This window comes from Medicago truncatula, chromosome 4 (genome assembly GCF_003473485.1).
Source record: "Medicago truncatula cultivar Jemalong A17 chromosome 4, MtrunA17r5.0-ANR, whole genome shotgun sequence".
Taxonomy (NCBI): domain Eukaryota; kingdom Viridiplantae; phylum Streptophyta; class Magnoliopsida; order Fabales; family Fabaceae; genus Medicago; species Medicago truncatula.
The window spans coordinates 54375379-54398062 of NC_053045.1; the positions used below are offsets into that span (position 1 = coordinate 54375379).

At 31.1% G+C, this 22684-nt stretch overlaps 1 protein-coding gene and 1 long non-coding RNA gene across 3 annotated transcripts; one reads left to right on the forward strand and one right to left on the reverse strand.

Moving 5' to 3' along the window:
• Positions 1 to 2888: 2888 nt before the first annotated feature.
• Positions 2889 to 15252, forward strand: LOC112421380 (uncharacterized). Of its 2 annotated transcripts, XR_005646000.1 has the most exons (5): positions 2889 to 3015; positions 3112 to 3197; positions 13390 to 13479; positions 14664 to 14882; positions 15112 to 15252. It is a non-coding gene; the product is annotated as an uncharacterized lncRNA (long non-coding RNA). The 2 variants fall into 2 exon arrangements; XR_005645999.1 differs by lacking the exon at positions 13390 to 13479.
• On the reverse strand, positions 14154 to 15790 carry LOC25493935 (transcription factor DICHOTOMA). The gene is made up of 2 exons (XM_013602599.3): positions 14655 to 15790; positions 14154 to 14558 (listed from the first exon to the last, which is right to left on the reverse strand). Exons 1-2 carry the CDS (start codon positions 15753 to 15755, stop codon positions 14493 to 14495), a joined length of 1167 nt encoding a protein of 388 aa, XP_013458053.1. The 5' UTR covers positions 15756 to 15790; the 3' UTR covers positions 14154 to 14492.
• Positions 15791 to 22684: the final 6894 nt, after the last annotated feature.

Genomic DNA, 22684 nt, shown 5'->3' on the forward strand with positions numbered 1-22684 from the left:
CTTTGTTTTTCTTTCTTTTTATTTTATTGGTCAAAAACAATGAGAGAGAAAAATGAAGAGAAATGATAACAACATCACATGAGTATGAGAGAGAAAGTTGTTTTAAAGTTGTAAGAAAATGGTTGTACAAACTACAAATATCATTTCTCTAAAATCTATTGAAAATTTTAAAAAGTTCTATAGTAATAGTATCGTACAAAAGAAAGTTAAAATTAAGCAATAAATACCATCATTCATATACATCATAGTTTATTTGATGTGATTTTTCACTCAATTATAATTACCATATTATGTTATTGCTATAAGAGAAGAATAATATATTTTCAAATAAATGAAAATGATAATTCGTTTAATTAATCATTACACATTAAATTTTTATCAATTCAAATTTAAATACTGTTTTTGTTTAAAAAAAGTAGAGTGGCTGATTCTGATTGTTCACAAATCATAGTCTGATTTATGTTACTACTGTTTAAGATTCTGTTTACAAATGTAGTACGTAGTACTAATTTCCTCAATATATTTATATAACTTTCAGACAGTCTCTGAAAAAGGAGTTTGGGTTAGCGATTTTGATGGTAAACCTACCACACCACACAACACAACAGTAGTATGGCTAGTCTAAGGAGTAACAGCAATCTCAGCAAACTCCATAGTACAGTGTATTCGTTGGTTCGCATTTATTGTCCGAGCTAGCTCTCTCTACTCCACACAGTTTGGTCTATAAATTGAATTATAAAGTAACATTTCCAAAGGTCAAAAAGAATGGCTGCAATGCAATGATGTGATGTCCTTCGTCCTGTACTTGCTTGCTTAGAGGCCCCAATCTGCCTCAAAAGCACGTATAAAATGGGACGATCCTTTTTTTGGTGAATGATCAAAACGGCAAAATCTTTAGAGTCGTTATATAGCGAAATGATTCTTTACATTCAAAATTTTGATATCAAAGGGATGAGTGATGACGATTAAGAGAGTATAAGTACTAAAGTATCATTCGCACAATAGCCCTTTAAAAAATATGTTAGGGGCGGACCAGTGGTTTGGTGTGGCTAAATCATGAAAGAAAATATAAATTGTATATTTGATATATATATTAATAATGTGAAAATCTAACATATATAACACTAAAATAAAATGGCTTAGGGAGATCTATTTTACCTTATGGCTCAGATTCGAGTCCCTTATAATCTACTTTTTATGATTTTTTAACAAAAAAATCAGAGACGTTATGAAAAAAGGATTATCTACCATTAGACCAATTACATAATTGTGAATCATTAGCGACATATATCATATATAATTTGTTTTTCGATCTAGTATATTTAAAATAATTATTTGGTAATATTTTGGTGTGGTTATAGCCACACTCAGCCATACGGTAGGTCCGTCCTTGATCTATGTGGTTAACATTCTTAGACCATCTTAAATTTTAATTGGGAGATTTAACTTCATAATATTGGCACCTCACAAGTATTCCTATTAGGAAAAATAATAGAAGAGACCTAGCTTAATGAGTAAAAGTGCTATTTTATATACATCATCTTCTTACATCATTTTAATATTAAAATATTAAAATGCAATGATATTTTATTATCGATGGATCATATTTAAGAAATTTTGTGAGATGTTGGGTCGAAGGAATCAAGTGTTCATTAAATTTTACTATTAAGAAATTATAAATAAGTGACGTGTACAAACGTATTTCACTTAAGTATTAAAAATAGATTTCTCCTCTTAGACCCATCCCCAATCGAAGGAACTTGTCTACTTAAGCCTTGCTATTTAATGGCCACCCCATTGGTGATAAAAGGCAATCAATGCAATGCTTATGGAGAAGAAGAGCTTCATTAAGCATTATCTCTCTCATTGGATCACACACTTATTTAATATTAGAATACAGTCTTATAAAATTATTAACGGATGATATAAAGTTATTAATTATTAGTAAATCTCATTTAAAAAATTGGTGTAAGATGTTGGGTTGAAGAAATTTAGTGCTTAGTATATATTATTATTAAAAAATTGCGTCATTAAACACAATTTAATTGATATCTGTAAAGACAATATTATGCAGGGTTCAGAGTTTAAATTCCAAACTCCACACTTTTATCTATTTAAAATGTGTTAGCCGCTAAATTATTTAAAAAAAAAAATAGAATTCTCCTTTGCTGATGCTTTAAACGTCCCCTTTGGACATCTAAGTATCTATATTCTTTACCCTTCACATTAGAACTAAAATAAGTCTACAAATTATAAAAGATGATATCATTTTAACATAATTAAAAAAACATGTCAAGTTCTTTAATATTGAATATGAATATTTAGATACATAAAAAATAACATATGATATTTGGTTTATTTGATATTTACTCGGCACAATAGAAAAAGATGGACCATTTTTTCTCAAGACAAAACACTGAACACAGTACTTTTATTTTTTATTTTTTTAAGGAACTGAACACAGTACTTAAAAAGTTAGTAATATAACAGTAGAGAGGCTACTATTTTTATAAGGAAATATTAAAGAGTGTCTTAAAGTATTTTTTAACAACTTTAAATAGTAAGTTTTTGTAAAATTTTATAAAAGCTGATGAAATTAATGCATTGAAAATTAAACTAATTGATTTTTTCAATAAACATTTTCTTAATTAGGAATCTTTAAAGAGTGTTCTTTTTATAATCGTTCATCTTTCATGTGACAAGAGCTATTAATTAATTAATTAATTAATACCTAGTCGGTCTTTCCGTATTTGCTCTTCACTCTGCAAAACCCTACAATATATATTATTATATATAGTCACTATTAGATTAGCAAGTAGCTATATGTGACAGCTACATGCACTACTCGATCTGTGTTGTTTATGTACAATTTATACAACAAGTAAGTACTACTATCAGTTTTCATGTTTATATGCATACATATGCAAAATCTTCCTTTTTTGAACACATTTATTCTTCTCTCTCTGGTGGTGCTCTGCTCCCATAACAATAACAATATCTTCTTGTCCATCTCAGGTTAGTTCTTCTTGTTTAATTATTTATTCATCTTTAAATTAATTAATTATTTAAAAGCTAGCTTTGCTGAATGAAAATGTCTAATGTACTTTACAGATTGTAAAATGTTGTTAATATATAACACCGAGCTTTGTTATGTTAAGAGCCAGAAAATCTAGCTACCTCAACATTCATTCTCCCAGGTAACTCTTAATTGTATTCAATTTTGTTTTTAATAATTGTAAGCACAATTTAGTTTCTTTAGTTCTGGTTTTCATTGTTTTACCTTATGTTATATAATAAGTAATTATTTGAATTTTTAGTTTCAATTCATTGTAGCAACTTTGTATGAAAGAGAGATATATAGGACTAGCTAGTACATGTTTATTTTCTCCTTGAGAGGAACTTTGCTTCTCTATTGCGGGGGGTGGCTTTAGCAATAGATATAGGAGATGATTTAGTCTATGATAAATAGGTATTGACATTTGACGTATGCCTAGTATATTCAAGATCTTGGGAATTTCTTAGAGATCATTTTTGTTATCTATGAAGGTGATGACTAGAGACATGAAAGAATTGAATATATTAATCTCAACGTTTTTTTAAAAAAACTCATTACTTTCAATGTTAAAAAGGATAAAATTTGTAATTGTTTATGTTTAATGAAATATATAATCACCATATTTTTTTATACAAAAAAAAAAAAGAATTAATTATACTGTAAAGATAAATAAAGAAAGACTGGAGTCTCATTTTCATGCTTCACAAAAAACTAATATAAGAAAATTTTAGGTCTCTACAACAAAAATATTTGGGAACAATTTTGGTCTTCAATTTTCTGAAAAAAAATCTCTTAATATGAAAATTTCATACTCTATTGTAAGATCAAAATCATGTAATGTGTTATAATGTTTGTTTTCAAAGGTGATGAAAATTCCCAACTTTTTTTTTAATAAATTCTGAAATTATAAAATTTCACCTTCTCATTTTTCTCAGTTTTCTATTTATTCCATCAAAATCACGTAGTTTTTTCATACTTTTGTTGTTGAACATGATGAAGACTCGATATTATTAGATCATTCTCCTGTGAAGGGATAAAACGTATTTTTCATATTTTATGAAGGATTAATCTGAATTTTCCGTACATTATGAGGGACTCAATTGATATTTTTTATATCAGTATAACACGCAATATTTACCTTTTGCTTTCAATTGAACCAAATACACGTCATCATACCCATTTTTTAATAACATTATGATTTAAAATACATAACATTACAAAACACAGTTGTACAAACAAATTTAAAATGCAATAGCCAAACAAATACAACCAACGACATAAGTAGGAAATTATTAAACACAATACAACCAACAAAAACAATTGGGAAGAAAGAGGAAGACGATGATTCTTTTCATTTACGGATTTTTAAATAAATTGGGGGCAAGAATTGAATAATATGAACAAATTATGCGTTATAAACCCTTCAACGGATAAAGAAGGTAGGGGAAAAAATATTAAATTTTCTGATTTACTAGATATTTTAAAAAAAATTGAGGACCAAATACTATTCCTAAATATTTTTGTTAGGGACCTAAAAGTTCCTTATGTTTATGTTGGTTTTAAATACACGATGTCGGTCCTCGTAAGCTTAACTCAGTTGGTAAGGACAATACATAATATATGTAAGGTTCGGGGTTTGACACCACAAAAAAAAAAAAAATACATGAGGTCAACCACATGACAAATGAAGCGGCACATCAACCTTGTTACGATTCAACAACGCCTAAAACTGGTTTTGTAAAAAAATGAGAAATGATATTTATTCAACAATTTTTTGACAACTCTATCTCATAATCACATTATGTTCTTACTATCCCTCTATCTTTTTCTCTCTATATTAGTTTTTACCAATAAAAATGAGAAGATGAAAGTTGTCATAAAAATTATCATTTTATTGTCAAAAATTTATACTAGCGTGAGTTAACTCACGCAGGTGCATTATAGTAATTTCAATCGAAAATGAGTATTTTTGGTTGGGTAAAGAGCAGAATTCTCACAACAAATGCTATGCTAAACCATTTTATTCATATGCTCATTTGATTATTTGAGTTTTCACCTTTTTCGTCGAGATTGAACCATTTCTTTTCAACACGATCTTTCTAAGGCTAACAAATGTGTGGAATGATTTGCATGATAATGACCATTTTCTTACGCAAAATTTACTTCTGATGTTTAATGAAATTGAACTAGTGCTGTTTTGAAACCCAAAAAATTAAGGATATTACTTTTTTCACCCTATTGCATTCTCACGAGCTTATTTTTTTTTTCTTCAAAAATATTATTTGTCTGGATTTTAGAATCTAAAATCAGTTTGGATTTAAAATCTGGAAAGTTCTTAAATTGTTGGAACCTAGAGCATCTTGGAGATGTTTGTGTAATTTCTATAAAACTATATTTCAGAATGTATAATCTGAAACCCTTTTAGTCATTTTAGATTATAAAATCTGAAAAGTGTCAAACATCCCATAAAAGCCTAACTTTGGAGTAAAAAATGGTACATTTTGAATTATATAATCCGAACTGTCTTAGCACAAAGACATAAACATTGTTTTTTGGCTGAGACATGTATATGGTAAGAAATTGCTTCCAAATAATATAAACATACATTCATGATCGTATAAAACAAATTCTTCAATAAAAACGATAAAAAACAATATTATTTTCAATCATGAAATTTAAAACTGAAATTATTCAAAGAATACAAACCAAATCTTCGAACACAAAATGTAAAACATCAAACATGAGTCAAAATATTGCAACACCATAAAACTAAGCTCTGTCACCCCCACCTCTACTACCACGCCTACAACGATAAACCCGCCCTCCAAATGGCTCCATTCATCAGTCGCTTGCGCCACCACACCACTGGCCATGATGGAATAGACATGGTTTCTGATACGACAACCTTCCAGTCATGTCAAGGTACCCATGCTCTCCCTCCTTCTTAGCAGCAATCTCATGAAGGGCCTCCTGCTCGAGTGGCCTCGGGACATAAACAGCCTCATCCTGAAGTATGATGCGTGGATGTGAGATGGAATAAAACCATATGATGTATCCTTGTCAAGTCTCAATACCAGTTATAACAACAATCCCCAAGTCATGATCTGTCAGCATATGATTAAGATGGTGTGCATAACAGTAGTTGATCACCAATAAGGTCGTCTGGGAGATGCACTATCACATGAATATTTGGGGACGGTCTGGACAAACCCAATCTGGTGAAGCACCCACTCCGAAAAATATCTCACTCTACGAGTACCGTATCTGAGCCATCCATAGTAAAGGTTGACCTGCTCGAACAGACATGTCTGACAGTGTTCAACATACGGGGACATGATAACACCCGTCAGATCCAACTGATCCATATGCTCTTTGTATTTGTCTGGTAAAGCCAGACCCCTCGACAGTAAATACATCAAGGCACGTGGATGTTGCATAGGGATGTCTACATTATAAACTACATACATCATATTAAATGAATCTAAAATATAATTTTTTTTGCTTATATTCGGATCAGAGTGTAGGTTTGAATCTAAATTTCATTGAGCAATTTCGCATCCCAAGTGCAATTTTGACCAGAATATATACGAAGCTCCAAACAACATGTGTACTTGCAGTGAGTACAGTATCTAGAATTAAAGTTTAGAACTGTTTAGGTCATGCCTTCAGAAGGTTCTCAAAGGAGGTATTTATAGGCTATTATGGGCTAATATTCGCGTGACTTAAACCTTAAGCAATGAGAGCTTTTCAATCTTTTAGCCGAACTCTAGAGACTTCTAGAAGTTGGCTGAGGCGACGCCCTCTGAAGGGTGCGCCTTCAATCACGAGGCCCTTTTGGAGGGCTCTTAAACCTATAGAAAGGCTTCTGGCAGGGCCGTCCTTGAGAATTCGGAGGCTCGGCTCTAGGAATGAAAAGAGGTCAGTGATAAAATCAAAACGTTTTATTTTTATTTTTAAAAGAGCGATGTTCTATTTATATTTTTTAAAAGATAAATACAAAGTGCCGTATATATGCGGTACACCAAGAGATGAAAATGACTACCGTATACATGAGGAACCTCCACCTAACACCAAAATCAATTATGAGGAACCCCCACTCTTGAGACCCATCTTTGAGGGAGGCCCAACTCGTTTGAGCTGTTTGCACCCCCTCAGGGACGCCCCTAGCTTCTGGATCCTTCTGGAGAGTTTCTAAACCTTAGGAGTGCTGTAACGGTTAAGCATGCTTTCCTAAAGATCCAAGCACATGTTATAATGGTTGGGGTTCAAAACAATAATAGTCTATCCTTTAATTAACCTTTTAGGAATTGTCATCAAAAGTCAAAAAAATTAAAGTATATCTAATCATTATATAACCTTTTAAAAAAATTAATCATTAGATAATTGTGTCACAAGCGTGATCAAAGTAATAACTTTTTTTTTTTTTTTTTAGGGAAAATACTAACCATTTTTTTTGCCCAATTTCCATTTTCTTTTAATTCTGTAACTTTATGTTTATTTTTTCTTTCCATATACACAGTGCCGCATTATCACTTCCTAGTTACTATCCTTTAATTCCACAAATGCATAATTGGTGTTTTTTCTCACTATGTAATGATTGGAGATAAGCCAACTATATCAATCTTAAAATTCAAAACTTGTAAGTAATGACCACCCCTTTAAAATTGGCGTATTTCCACCTTAAGTTAAAATCTTAATATGTTTAGAATGTTAACTCATCAGTTTTGGCAAAACCGAATCAAACTGTAATCTTAACCTAACTGAAGTGATTGAGTTGGTTAATTTATTGATCGGAAACAAAATCGAACCAAATATTTGGTTTGAGCAACATGTTTTAAGATTTTTTCCCGGTCACTCACATATCCAATCCGTCACATGTTTTATTTTATTTTTGTTAATATTTTACGTATTATACATCTACATGTATAAAGTCAAACCAAATTAAAAACATGTTAAGCTAAGTTTTTCCTCTCAACAAATAAAAATGTTAAGCTAGGTTTTTTTGTCATTCTCAAAGTTACAAATAGAGATAGAGAAATGACAACATACTTATAAGTATTTTATTTTGGAAGTTCTAATATTTTGATTTTGTGTCATACTACAATAGGCGTGTGAGACTTGGTTCCACGCTTATTTTTCTTAAGTTAGTTTTAGATATTATATTATATTTTACAAAGTTCTCAATGTTATAATATTTTGGTTTGATTTGGGTTTTATACCAAAAACATGTAAATTCAACTAAAGTCAATATGTAAACTTTGAATCGGTTTGGGCGTCGAATTCACTCGAAATTAAACCAAACCGACCCGTGAACACCCTTCCGAAAACATATTATCATAATTAATATAGTTATTATTTTGCCTCTTCAAAATAATAAGACCGTATCTTACGTACTCTAACCCTCTATACATTCTTCCATGTAAGCATAACACCATGTTACAGAAAATATTGGCTACTACCATCACACAACATCACTCCATATATTACAATTTACAAACCAAACTTTACTAGAGAATTGAGATGTAAAAGATAAATAACTAGATAGATTTTTGTTGATGGAATGACTATATAGAAAAGAATATGCAGAGGCATCACTAATACTATAGAGGATGTGATGTTTGGCCAGCTAAAAGGAACTTAAGATGAATTAAATGAATCATTCCTAAGATAAAATTGGCGATGATGAAAATTTAGATTAATTCCTACAAGTGCACTCCAAAGGGAGAGATACAAATATTTTTATCTCTCCTTTTAGAGTGTACTTGTAGGAATTAATTCAGATTTTACACACATCATTCGAGTCTCGGACCATATATGATAGTAAGTTAAATTTAGAGATGATATTGATAGTAAATGATCAAAGTATAAGGATGTAATTGATATTTCAATAGAGTTGATGATCTTTTTGAAACATTCATAATCTCAAAGACTTATCTGAGAGTGTCTTACAAAGTTTGAGACTAACTTTTTTTTTGGACAAAAGTCAGAGACTAACTTAATGATTTACTTATTAGAGAATACTCAATGACTAAAATCCACTAGCATAGCCAACTACACTCCCAACCACGTATGTATGGAGTATATATTGTTTGTTCCTATCCGTGTCATGATATATTATTATATGGGAAAAACTAACGAGTTTCTTAAGGATACTCTTTAAGAGTCTTAAATAGTAAGTTAATAATCTTGTAACTTTAGAACTTGTATATTGAATGCATTAGAAATCAAGTGTTTAAATTTTTGGTAAATTCTTTTTTAATTGAGAATGCTTGAAGAGTGCCATAAAGACACTCGTTAGCAAGACCTTTATTGTAATTATGTTTTAGGTTTTTTTCCATGTTTCCTTGAGCTGAGTCAACAGTATTGGGATCTAGTGAACAAGAACAAGAAACAAAAGTGAGAGACAGAGCGAGTACTGAGGTGAAATTAAGCTGCAGAAAGAGTTAGGGGGAAAGAAAAACACATTGTCCTGGTTTGCAATTATTTACTTTACTTGCCCTAATAATAACAACCATCTTTTTACCCAAAAAGAGAGAGACGACATTTGATGTTCTATTTCAGACCAATCATCTTTTATTTCATTGGTGTTTTCCATTTGTGCTAGCTATATACGCGTCAATCACTACTGTCCAGTTTAGGGTTTCTTAGCCCTACCTAGGGCTATTCATAATCATAAAACAACCTTCTCTTCTGCTTAACCCTATCTGCATATTTTTGGATTTGCTATATTCTCTATCTGATTTCTGGATCCGGGTATATTTTATCCTGTTTTTTTGTTTTGTCATGTTTTCAATTCTTTCCTTTTCATGATTTTTTCCACCAATAACAATGATTGTGGTATCCTATGAGAAAAGCCAAAAAGGGTTTTTGGTCAAAGGGGTTGTAAGCTCGAAATGGTGATTTTGTTTGGTTGATATTAAGAGATATTCTTCTTCTCCTTTCTCATAACTCTTGATGAAAGGATTTGAGTTTGGTTACTAATTTTCCAGAAATGGAAGCATTTTCAGCTTTTGTTGTGTCTTTTAGGGCATCCTACAAGATTTTATGTTTTTTTGACAATATAAATATAAAGAAGTTGGTTTCATTAGTTTGTGTCATTTATGGATTTGTTTCCAAATTAAGGATGTTTCCAACTGTTTAGATCTGAGATCTGGTTTTCATTTTCTTCATATGGGTGATTTTCTAGGTTTTGTTTTAATGACAGATGTTGACAGTTGTTAGGAATATATGTGGAGGAGTAGAACCCACAAATATTTATCTCTCCAAAAACAACAAACCACACTTTCACTCTAATGGCTTTTGATATACGGGGATGGTTGGTTTCTGGTTGTTCATGGTTTTAGGGTATCTGTGTGTTGCTGTTTCCATTTTAGGGATTTGTTTCTAGGATCCATGGATTGGATGAAATGAGAAGACAGGCATGAAATTACAATTCTGATTGCAAAGGCAGAGGTCCAATATTTTTGTTGTATGCAAAAACAGCAGCAGATAATCTTTTCAATTTTGTGACAGTATGAAACAAACTTGTTGATATTGGAGGGATTTAAAGAATTAATTTTTCTTCATTCTTCCTATAATAACACTCAACAAACCCATCAGGTTGCCTAACCTATCGGAATGTAATTTCCGATAGACAATTTTTAATTTAAATTTAAAAGCGTATCGGAAACTAGATTGCGATTTTTGTTTTCGTGAAATTTTGAGCAATTAGGTGGTGCTTTTTAGCAACGTTCTTTTGTCTTTAAGGTATTGGACATATGTTGCACTTGGATATATGTCTTTGTGTTTGGTGACTTTGGTGTCCGTCCCAAGAGCCAAACAACTCAAACTAAGGTTTCAATTCTCAAAATTTTGAGCCAACTAATTAATATTTGTTCATTTGAAAACAAAAAACTAAGTAGGATGCGTAAAAATGAAGAGTGAGTCTCTAATATAAAACCTTTCGAAATAATCACTACATTTTTTAACACTGTAATAAAGGTGTTTATTTATATTGGGTCTGCATTGCAAAACTTAAAACCTTAGCTTGGTCGTTGTGGATGTTCTTAGGCATACCACTCCAACATATTATGGGCTTCTGGCTGGTGTTGTAGTCTATTATCTTGATTTATAGGATGTCTAAAGTTCTATTGTGTAAAAGGTTGGAATATTTGTTGTATTGCAGTACCCCTTACAAGTCACAAATTACACAATGCTTAGATACGCGTTTAACCCTAGTTTCTTGCGTCCCAATGCATTTTGGTCGGGACATTGCCAAAGCTACAAATGTTAGCTTCTGAGTATTCGTGCGTTCGAATAACATCTCACCGTATAATCTAAAGTATCACAGTTAATAAACAAAAGTCATGAAAATAAATTATTATTATTTAACAGGAAATTTAGAAGAAAAAAATGAAAATTCCTGTTGTGAAATTGAAACTTTATAGATTCTTTCTTTGGTAGAAATAAGAAGACACAAATCAGCCACACCACACGAGAGGGAGTGGCAGTGCAGTTGATACTCTGAACAAATACAGTATAAAATTTGGTATCTTTCTTTGCTGCTAAATACAAACCAGCCATATAAAGGACTCCTAGCTATTCTATTCTATATGCTATGCTATGCAATCTTATCTTTTCCTTTGTTGACTCCTGACTTTTGACCGCGTGCAGTGCAGTGCATGAAATTAAATGAAATGAAATATCCTATATATTTCATAAGGAATTTGTTCATATAATTATATAAAACCATGCTAAATGGAGAATGTCAACATTTTGTTATTACCAAAACCTATAAATGGACAATTCATTCATTTAGTCGTTATATATATATATATATATATATTGAGAGGAACTAATTATGGAAAATGAAAGCAATTATACTTGTTAAGTGCGGCTGTATATATTCATGAATTGACTCATTCACGGTACATTCATTGTATGTAACTAGCTATGATTACATCTGACATATGGACTCCAAGTCTCCACCCAACCACGTATACAACCCTGCATAAAGAATTAAGGGCATTTTTGTTTTGTTTTTACATTTGTTGTATGATAAAGTTATTATAATTGCATCTCTTGTTGAATTTAGGCTATGGTTTTATATGATGCACAAGTGAAGTATGTGTTATATCTTGTACAAGTTTGTTTTCACACTTAGATCAATAAGTCCTACCAATAAATCAACTGAAATACAATGAGATTTATTGATTGAATAATGAGGGGAAAAAAAAATTATACATAGTGCAATACTATTTTATTTGTACACCATAGATTCAACATTGAATTTGATATATATTATTTTGTTTTATATTTAAAATTTATTCTTACTATAAAGACTTTCAAAATATATACTAGGGAGGACACATTTTTGATAAAGTATTTTGTTGGAGTGCAGGCTGAATAGTCTCCTTATCCCTCTACTGCTTAATTAACAACTCAATATTATAGCTCCATAAAAGATATTGATAGAGTTTAATATTTCATTACAATCCTACAATAGAGTCAAATTATGTAGTCCATAATTTATTTTTTTTGTCAAGCATAATTTGTTTATGTTAAAGGGTCCAGATCCTTTGCAGCAGTTACAAAACTTCTGGATGTAACTGTAAGTGCAAGTTGATCCATTATTCTTACGTTCATCATTGAAAAGAACTTTATAAGAAGAAATTCTAGCTAGAACCACGCATGTACGATTTAAGAAATTAAACATCAGACAACTGGAAAATAAATAGATAAAAAAGGCTATTTGTAAAATGACATATGTTGAACGAAAAAAGACACAATATACGTACCAAATAGTTTGTCTTTGTTGAGTATTTCATTGCTGTCTTGGAAAAAAAAAATCTCATTAGACCCTATCGTGTTGCTGGCTTGGAAGACACGTTTACAGCATTCCAACATATATTGGACATAATTGTCCCTTACAAGCACTGGATATAAATTTCTTATGTTGTTGATGGGTACATATGATAAAGATATCATCATATTCGACTTACAAGTGATTTGTTTTTTTTTTTAAGGAATCATACAAGTGAAATTGAACACCACATTTTAATCCAAAATAATAAAGTATTGGATATATTTATCATCTTACTTGCATGTTGTGTAACTTTCAACTAATCATAAACTCCTATGTGTACAAATATTTAATATTGATGCGGTGATTGAAGCTCGTATGAAGATCTAGTTTTTTTAAACGACAAATATTAATAGCTAATTGTTAGAAATGTTTGTAAGGGAATTTCTTTATTCAACTCATATATGTTACTTCCCTAAACCATTACCTCCCCTCTAATATATACCTATATTTTTTTTTGAGCAAGAATGACAATAATTTGTATATATTGTAGTTGTCTAGTTTGTATAGACAAGTTCTGCTAGGTGATATATGCACCACTCTTCCACTTCATCACCCTAACCTTCAAGGAATTAATATGCAGGTAATTAATCTATTCTAATTTTAAACTTATGTGTAAACAACTTATAACAAAAACTACAACTAGCTACTACTATATTTTGCCAATAAAAAAACCAAATTTCATCATGCATCCAATTATAAAATTAGTTTCTATATTCATCTAAGCCTAACAAACATATTGAGACCGCTAAGCGGATTACATGTGTCCAAATTAAGTAGATATATATCGGATGACCAAGTGTTAAATCGGTGACCTATAAATAGTTCACGTGTCGATTAGGTCGTAGGAACTTGATTTGAACAAAGTTTAAATCTCGTCTAGAATAGTTGTAAAATGATCATTAGTTACTGTCATCATGATTAATAGAAACTTCTCCTTTCTCAATTAAAACAAAAAACAAAAAAAGTGACCTCTATAAACATTGGCTAAATGCATAATATATATTATAGTTTTGGAAACAATTTTAAATACATCCTCATCTGACAAGTAACCCTAACCTTCTTCAAGGGACGGTTGGACTTTGAGAGAAGAAAAAACAACTACAGCATGTGGAAATATGTCAGGTAGGATCAGGAACACTGTTATGTAAATGGATATGACATCAATAGCAGCAGCATTAAATTGAACACACCTCAACTCCATTTCAAAACTAAAATGTAATGATATATAACTAATTACTGCATATATTCACCAGATAGGGAGAAAAATCAATCAGTTATTTTTCTTTATCATCAATTAAAAATACCCCTTACAAGAGACACATATATAAATTGTAAACTTGTACCAATTTCAAGGTCAGAACTCAGAACAGAAACAAACAAGAAAGTGGCAACACTTTAAATAGAGATGACATACACACACAACAATATTTATGAAATATTGTTTCCAAAATTCTGAAGATACCTCACCACATAACATTCCAAAAAGGAAAGCAAAGAAATAACACAGCAATGCATAATGCATTTTATTCTGAGCCTGACTGACACAAAAAGGAGGAGGTGATGATAAGGGGTGCAAGTACGGTAGCATGTTAATTAAATGCGGTTGTTGTATGCTTCCCAAGGTTTTTCCATGGATTGGTGAAATTGTTCAAATTGATGCTGCAAACAATTTCATGATTTATATATATCAGATTACAGATATATATTATACATGCTTCATATATATATATATATGCATGGCTAATTTGAACTTACTTGTTGAAGGTTATTGAGAGAATTGAACATCATAGGTGGACTCCATTTGCTCATAATGAACAAAGAATTATCTTCATCTGAATGTTGTTCCTTTGCTTTTTGAGAGCTTGTTTCTACTTCAGCCTCATCAATCAGCTTCACATGATCAAAGGAAGGATGAGTCACACCTTGAGTACTCTGATGTGTACCTGCAGATTCTTCCACACTTTCAAAGGGGTTCCAAATGAGGTTAGTTTTTATTCCTTCTTCATTGTATTGCTTTGAATTTGATTCATCAACTAGTGATGTTCTAGCCTTCCTTTTTTCTTTTGTCCTTTCTCTTGCCCTTTCTCTTGCTTTTTCTCTACCTATAGAATTGAATGCACTCTTTCTACAAACCTTGTTAGTACTATTTCTTCTCTTCATAACAAGTTTTTGTTGTTGTGGTTCTTCTTGATTTCCAACTTCATTATCCAAGCTTGAAACTCCTTCAGTACATTCAGAAGTTGAAGATGCACTCTTAGTAGGAAAATTAACATTTTTCTCTCTTGCAAGGAGTTTGATCTCAAGTTTGGATTGGTTGAGCAACCAGTCCACTGTTTTGCTTGCTTTTTCAAAGCCTAACATATCTTGAAGACCAAAAAACCTCTTTGCAACTTCAAGTGACAATCTCATTCTCCGATCTCTTAGTCCTTTCGCGGTTTTGATCTTGCTGTGTCGGTCTCTCTTGCTAGATCTTTTTCTTTGGATCTGCTGATCCACTACAGTTTTGCCTTTACCAGCAGCTGCAGGAAGAAGATTGTTGTTAGCTTTGATTGTTGAATTGGAAGGCCGCTGATGATGATCAGTACTGTTGTTATTCATGACAACAGGTGGATGATGAAGTTGGAAATCAACATCATGTTGTTGGAGGAAGATTTGATGGCTGTCTTGAAAGGGATCAATATCATCATCAGGATAATTAGGGAATTGAAAGAAAGAGAAAGGACTGGGAAGAGGAAAGGGGGAATGACTGTTTTCAATATCTTTTGATGAAGTTGAGTTGCTTTCAAATGAACAAAAAGGTGATTTAGAGGAAAATGCTAGGTTATTTCCATTGAGGGAACTATTTGAAGAATACATATCTGGAATATGTTGAGAATTGAGATTGAGATAGACAGTACTGCACCAACACCAAACAATATTATAAATATATCTTTATTTATATATAATAACAATAACTATAGCCCTAGCTAGCTAGTACATGTCTTGATGATGAAATATATATATATATATATATATAGACATAGCTATAGATTTTGGTTTGGCTTGTTAATTATCGAGACTTTCCAAAGCCTGAGAATGACATGTTAATTCCTCTTTAAGTAAGAGCAGCAGCTATTAATTCCATCCTTTTCAGTTCATTTTTGTGTATATTTTCTGCTCCCTGCAAATAAAGGAAGGCATAATTTGATGAGTAAGACAAGTACTATTAATTTTTTACTTCTATGACATTGCCAGTACCGTGTATATATATATATACACGGTATGTGTGAGAGAGTGATGCTATATATAAATTGTACAGTTGGCTTCTTCAAAAATGCAAAGTACTACACAGTATGAGAATGACAGCACATAGACAATAATAATAAAAATGAAAATAAAAATACCTTACGAGGAGAGTAGTATAATTAGCAAGGAAGGAGAGAAGAAAGAGGAGATAAATATAAATAATAAATATGAAATAAGGTAAAGAATCAAACAAGAGTGATTTAATGTTTATAGACAAGGATCATATGGTTTGCTTTTGAGCAAAAAGTTTATAACCTCTTTAGGGAAGATAAAATGAAAGAAAGTGAGTGGATAGAAAAAGTTATAGTTTGTGTGTGCCACTTCACGTGGTGGGCACAGCTTGAGAATTGACAGAAAACTAAAACCCTCTTCAATCACTTCCCTTACACACCCACACCTTTAGTTTCCTACTACTATATATGTATGTATACCAAGCTTATAACCATTGACCTTGTATAGAATAGAAGTATGGGGTGTGATGCTCCTTAACTGAGACACTTCATGAATATATGTATCTTAAATATTAGGGTTAATTAAGTTTTTAGTCCCTATAAATATTCACAATTTTGTTTTTAGTCCCTATAAAATTTTTCATCAACATTTTTAGTTCCTATAAAATTTTTCCATCAGCATGTTTAGTCCCTATAAAAAATTTTCATCAACATTTTTAGTCCCTAAAATGCTTAAAGAAAAATATCACAGGGACTAAAAAGTGTGATTTTATTTTGTAGGGACTAAAAATAAAACTGTGAATATTTATAGGGACTAAAAACTTAATGAACCCTAAATATTATAATTTTTGTTTTTAAGAAAAGTATATGGATATATATGGAGATGCTTTACGGATATGTGCAAACATGTACTTAAAAAAAATTGAAAAATATAAACAAAATGAGACAAGGTTGTAGAACGTTAGTGGAGATTTACATTATCTAATTTATAATATATTCTAACAAATTTATAAGAAAATAAGATAAAACAAACACACAGTTAAGCGCAATAAAAAAGTGAAAAGATGAACACGTTAGTATACGTCTTGACACGGGTACAAATAAAAAATACATATAGACGTATATATAAGTATATACTATAAAATTGAGTCAACGATCTTGAATCAAACATTATATATTTGAGGAAGTTTATGCCTCCCTATTTGTTCATGTTGAATTTGTTTCCCATCTATTTGTTGTCTTTGACATTACTATTTGGCATGCTATATATGTTTGGCTTGAAAAAGAGATGGTGATGTGGAATGAGCATTCTCCCCTTTAAAAAAATGTCCTCAAGTATATTTGATATGAGAAATGATATTTGATATTTGTGACAACTTTTGAACAATTTTCTCTCTATTACTTACATGATATTCTTATCCTATCTCTTTATTTTATTTTTTTCTCTCTTTCTCTCTCTCTCTATATATATTGTTTTTGATTAATAAAAAGAGAGAAAAATAAAGTTGTCACAAAAATTATCATCAAATGAGTGTACAAATATCATTACTCATTTGATATATAATAGAAAATATTGAAACATGTTGGAAACCAATTAGACTAAAGAAAAAGATGGGCGGACATCTATACAACCCTTATACATCTTTTATACACTATGAGTGATATAAATAGGGACATTTTGTGTGATTTGTCTATGATGTGGTAGAAAGAGAGATGTAAATAAATTGAGAAATGATATTTGAAAAACCATTTTTTTAAAACTTTTGTTACAATTTTCTCTATCATATATTATATTTTTACTTTCTCTCTCTCTCTCTATTGTGTTGTTTTTTGTGTCAATTCCTTATTTTCTTTATAAAATTTTAAGGCTTAATTGCACTTTTGAACCCCTATCTTTTCAAAAGTTGCGGTTATGGCCCCCTAACTAATTTAAATACAAAACAGCCCCCTATGTTTTGATTCATTGGCAGTTTTGGACCCCCGCTCCATTAGTGAGGTGCCATGTGTATTATTTAGGGGGCCACGTGACACCTCACTAATGGACTGGGGGTCCAAAACTGTCAAAAAATCAAAACATAGGGGGCTGTTTTGTATTTAAATTAGTTAGGGGGCCATAACCGCAACTTTTAGAAAGATAGGGGTCCAAAGATAGTGCAATTAAGCCAAATTTTAATTGTCTCAAAAGTTGTCATATAAATGGATGTTAAATAACACAATTCAAGTCCCCATGAGCTTACCTCATTTGGTAAGGGATAATGCACAATATGTGCAGCGGCCGGGGTTCGAACCCCGGACACCCCACTTATTCATCTTTAAGGTGAATTTCTCTAGTCACTAGACTACTTGACCAAAAAAAAAAAACACAATTAAAAAAATCGTTATTGAATAAGTATGAAAGAATAAGGGTTTACGGCTAATAGTATGGTACTATGGCAAAATTAGTACATATAGGGTGATATAACACTAATTTCTCATTGATGTAATCTTTAGGCACCTGACAATTATTCAGAGACACCTAAAAAAATACCTCGAATGATATTTAACTATGTTCTGCTAAATGGTAGTTAACTATCATTCAATATATTTTAAATCGGTTTAACCGAATTAAAAAGCGTTCAAACGATAATTAACTATATATCAGTGAGATGTTTAGATGTCTATGAGTAATTGTTAGATGTCTAAAGAGCAATCTGAATTTATCATATGAGCAAATTAAGGTATTTGTCCAAGATAATGACCTCCAATTCAAATAGTTTATTTTCTTATTATTCTCTGTCTTCTTTAATATTTATCATGCATTTTTCATTCATTCATTAATTGTTTGAAATTTAGAAAGAAAGAAAAAACCCACGTGTATGAGTGTATCTAGCTTGAAACCCTAAAAGGAGATAAGTGGTGGAGAGAGTAGAGAGTACAATTATTATTTCTATCCAACCAACCATCCATATATATGTATGCAGTATACTTGTAGCTAGCTAGCCAATATGCTCCCTTTGACTGGGGTTGCTCAGAACATCACTTTCACCAAAAAGAGATGCACCATCACTCTTTCTTTGTGGTGTATAGTATTGTAGATATATAGTAGATGTCCATGTATGATGTATCTATATCTATCCATCACATCTATTTGAGAATGTTGTAGTAGTTATTGGTTCCCTCTTCCCATGCGTGCTTATCTTCTTTAACTTGATAGATATTTATAGCTAGGTAACCACTTTTATATCTCTTTTTGTCTTAATTAATTTTTACGAGGTTTTAATAATTTTATATTCGACTCAGAGATTATTTTAGCTAAAATTTTAAACAAAATTCATTAACCAATTTTGTCTTATAACTTGATTTAACTCTTTCTTTATCAATGCCAAGATTGTTATTTTGTAAAGATAGAGATATATATGTATATATTATTGCTATTGTGCAATATATAGTGCACATGTGTGCTTGTACTTGCCACCGGCATCTATGTTCTAAACTCTAAAGCCCTATTGACCAATTGTAATCCAAAACACAGCATGATTTCCTCAACTTATTTTTCAAAATGGTAATAGTCCACATCCACACTTGAAAGCACTATACCTACATAGTACACTAACAAAAATTTGATGGTTTTTCTCTCTGTCTGTCTTTTCCATTTATGCATGCCGTTCTCCCCACTTATCTTCAACTTTCTTTTCTTTCAATAGCTTAGCAGCATACTTGTCTCAATCGCCACTACTTTAGAGTTTAGACTGTCATATAAGTTTAGGACCACATATATTGCAAAGAAATTAAGGGGTGGGGTTGCTTTCAACCAGAAGATAACTATGACACCATATTAAAGTGGCTAGTTTCCTTGTGATACAAATTCAACTCGGTGTCTCAAGGTTTACCAATCACATTAGGATGGTCACATTGAATATCTATATAAAACTCCCCAAAAAAGGATAATCTACAGCCAACTACAGGCCGTTAGATTAAAAGACTATATCTTAATGACTTAATCTAACGGTCTATGATTGGTTGTACTATAAAGTCAAAGGTAGAGTATTCTTGTCCAAAATTCTCTCTACAATATATATTCTCAAGTTCTATAATTTCATACCTTGATAATTTTTATTTCTTGTCTGCAACTTACAGAAAAGGAAAACAAGTTGTTGAAATTTCAATGTTCGTTAACTTATTTATAGTAAAACTTTGCTATTGAGAGATACATTGTGAGTTTTAGGGGGATGAACAGACATAAATCTGATCTTACATAACAATTTTAGTAAGTGTCACTAAGAGGGACTTTTCTAACATGGACCTTTACTTTAATTAAAAGATGAATTTTATACAAAAGACATGAGAACCGGTACCGGTACGGTACATATTCGTGTATGAAAATACGATAATTTTTTAAAAAATTAAGGTGTTGGTGCATCAATATAAACATGGTTTTGTTGTTATAATATTTTTTTTGGTGAGTTTTGTTATATAAATAATATAACGGAAAAGAGCAAAATTCTTCGATTCACAACAAAAATATCATAATAAAATATATAAAATAAAAAATAAATTAGGGTTAGTTTTTTTTTGACAGAAAATTAGGGTTAGATACAACAACAAAGAAGCTCATATGCACAAATAATATTACATTGTAATAATAATATATTATAGTAATATATATAAGAGAAAACCACAACTTTCATTCACAAAAGAATAATAAACAAAAATACAGTCCTATGTACGTGTACCGGTGATACAAACGCATCATTGTAGGAGTGTTTCACTGTTTTTTTTACTAGTATTCATGCTTTAGAGATGTCCACCTTTAGACAATTTTTTAGAAGTTTATATTAAATGTGTTCGAGTAAGAGTCGCATATTAGATGAAAAAGTTGACGTTGAATATATAAATAAGATGAGTCGAATGCATAATGCCTTAGAGCATTGATATTTTATAATATTTCAAAAGTTAAAAGTAATCTTTAGTTTTTTTTTTACATAATTTTTAGCTTAATACTTGTTAAAATGTGAATTTATATTATTTTAACCTTAAAGGTCAATTGATTGATTGTATTTCAATTTTATATCTTACGACAGATACTATTTAAAATAATATTTTTTTATTTTTTTTTTACAAAAATGATATTGGTTTATATGATTTCCATCAGTTACATTACAAGTTACAATCATATGCCGTATGTATTTTATTCTTTGGAACAAGTTTTAAGAGGAGCATTACAAACTCAATTTGCTAGAACATTACAAACTCAAAAAAAAATCTTTGAGAGGGAACATTACAAACTATTTTTTTTTTTGTTTTGCCAAGAGCATTATAAACTTAATTGTTCTCCTTCTTTTTGAAAATCAATATACACTACTAGAAAAAGCAAAATTAGTGACGGAAATTAGTGACGGAAAAAATAAAATTCCTCACAAATTTCATGGTCGCAAAATTTAGTGACGGAATTAGAGAGGGATTTCACGTTTTCCCTCACAAAATTTCCCTCACTAATTTTTGTTTTTTTAGTAGTGTATATTATACGTCTGCCTTGTGCGATGCACAAGTCAATTATATGATATTTTCATTATCAATTGCCATTGTTAGACAAATAGTTTGATAGATTTTCCCATTCTATATTGATATTTATTTTAATTTTAAGGGATTAATCTAGTGATATATGGAGATAAGGTAATATGAGTGCAGACGTTCTCGTCAAATTTGGTGATAGAGCTTCTAGTAATTTGGTGATTCTCAACATAATCCTTCGATTGAGCTTTTAGTTATTCCTTCTTGCATATGTCATGAGTTTCATACTCCCGTGCAATGTTCCGCAAATCGAGTGTTAACTCTCCGAGTTTACGTTTTTAGGTACCAAAATCGTGTTAACACTAAGGTAAACTCGATTTCTAGTAAACTCGGAAGGTTTGACGAGTTTGACCGAGTTAACACTCGATAAACTCTTGTAAACTCGATCAAGTTTACCGAGTTTTATGAGTTTACATCTAAAAAAATATTAGGCCCATTTTTTTCAAAACTCAGTGTCTTTTCTACAAGCCCAAAGACTGAAACGTTCGCTGAATAGTTACATTTACAATAACACATTCCTGAAATGAAACGTTTCTTTTTCTTTCTTCTCCGAGTTCTCAAACCATGAATAAGGGAGCACATACCAGTTAGGGTTGCGATTCCAACGATGGAAATTCAAATTTCGACTCCCGTGATTGCGACGTCGGTTAGGGTTGCGGTGGTGATGTTTGTTGACCTTTTGAAGAAATTAACTAGTTTATTTTTTTAGATAGTTTTATGGATGGCTTAGACTTATGAGACTTAAGATAAACATATAAATTATAGTTCCCGTGGAGTATGATATGGGACATACTCATGCTGATATTCCATATGCTTAAAATAAACATCAAGAAAATTTAATTAGACTATTATATATTGAAGAATTATTTCATCTTCCACCTTCCATCCAATGCGAGCAAAAAAATTGCATCCATCCTTTGAGTATATTGGAGATGAATAGAGAAATTTTCAATTAACTATCACAAACAAGAAGGCAAGCCCTATACATATCTAGGAAGA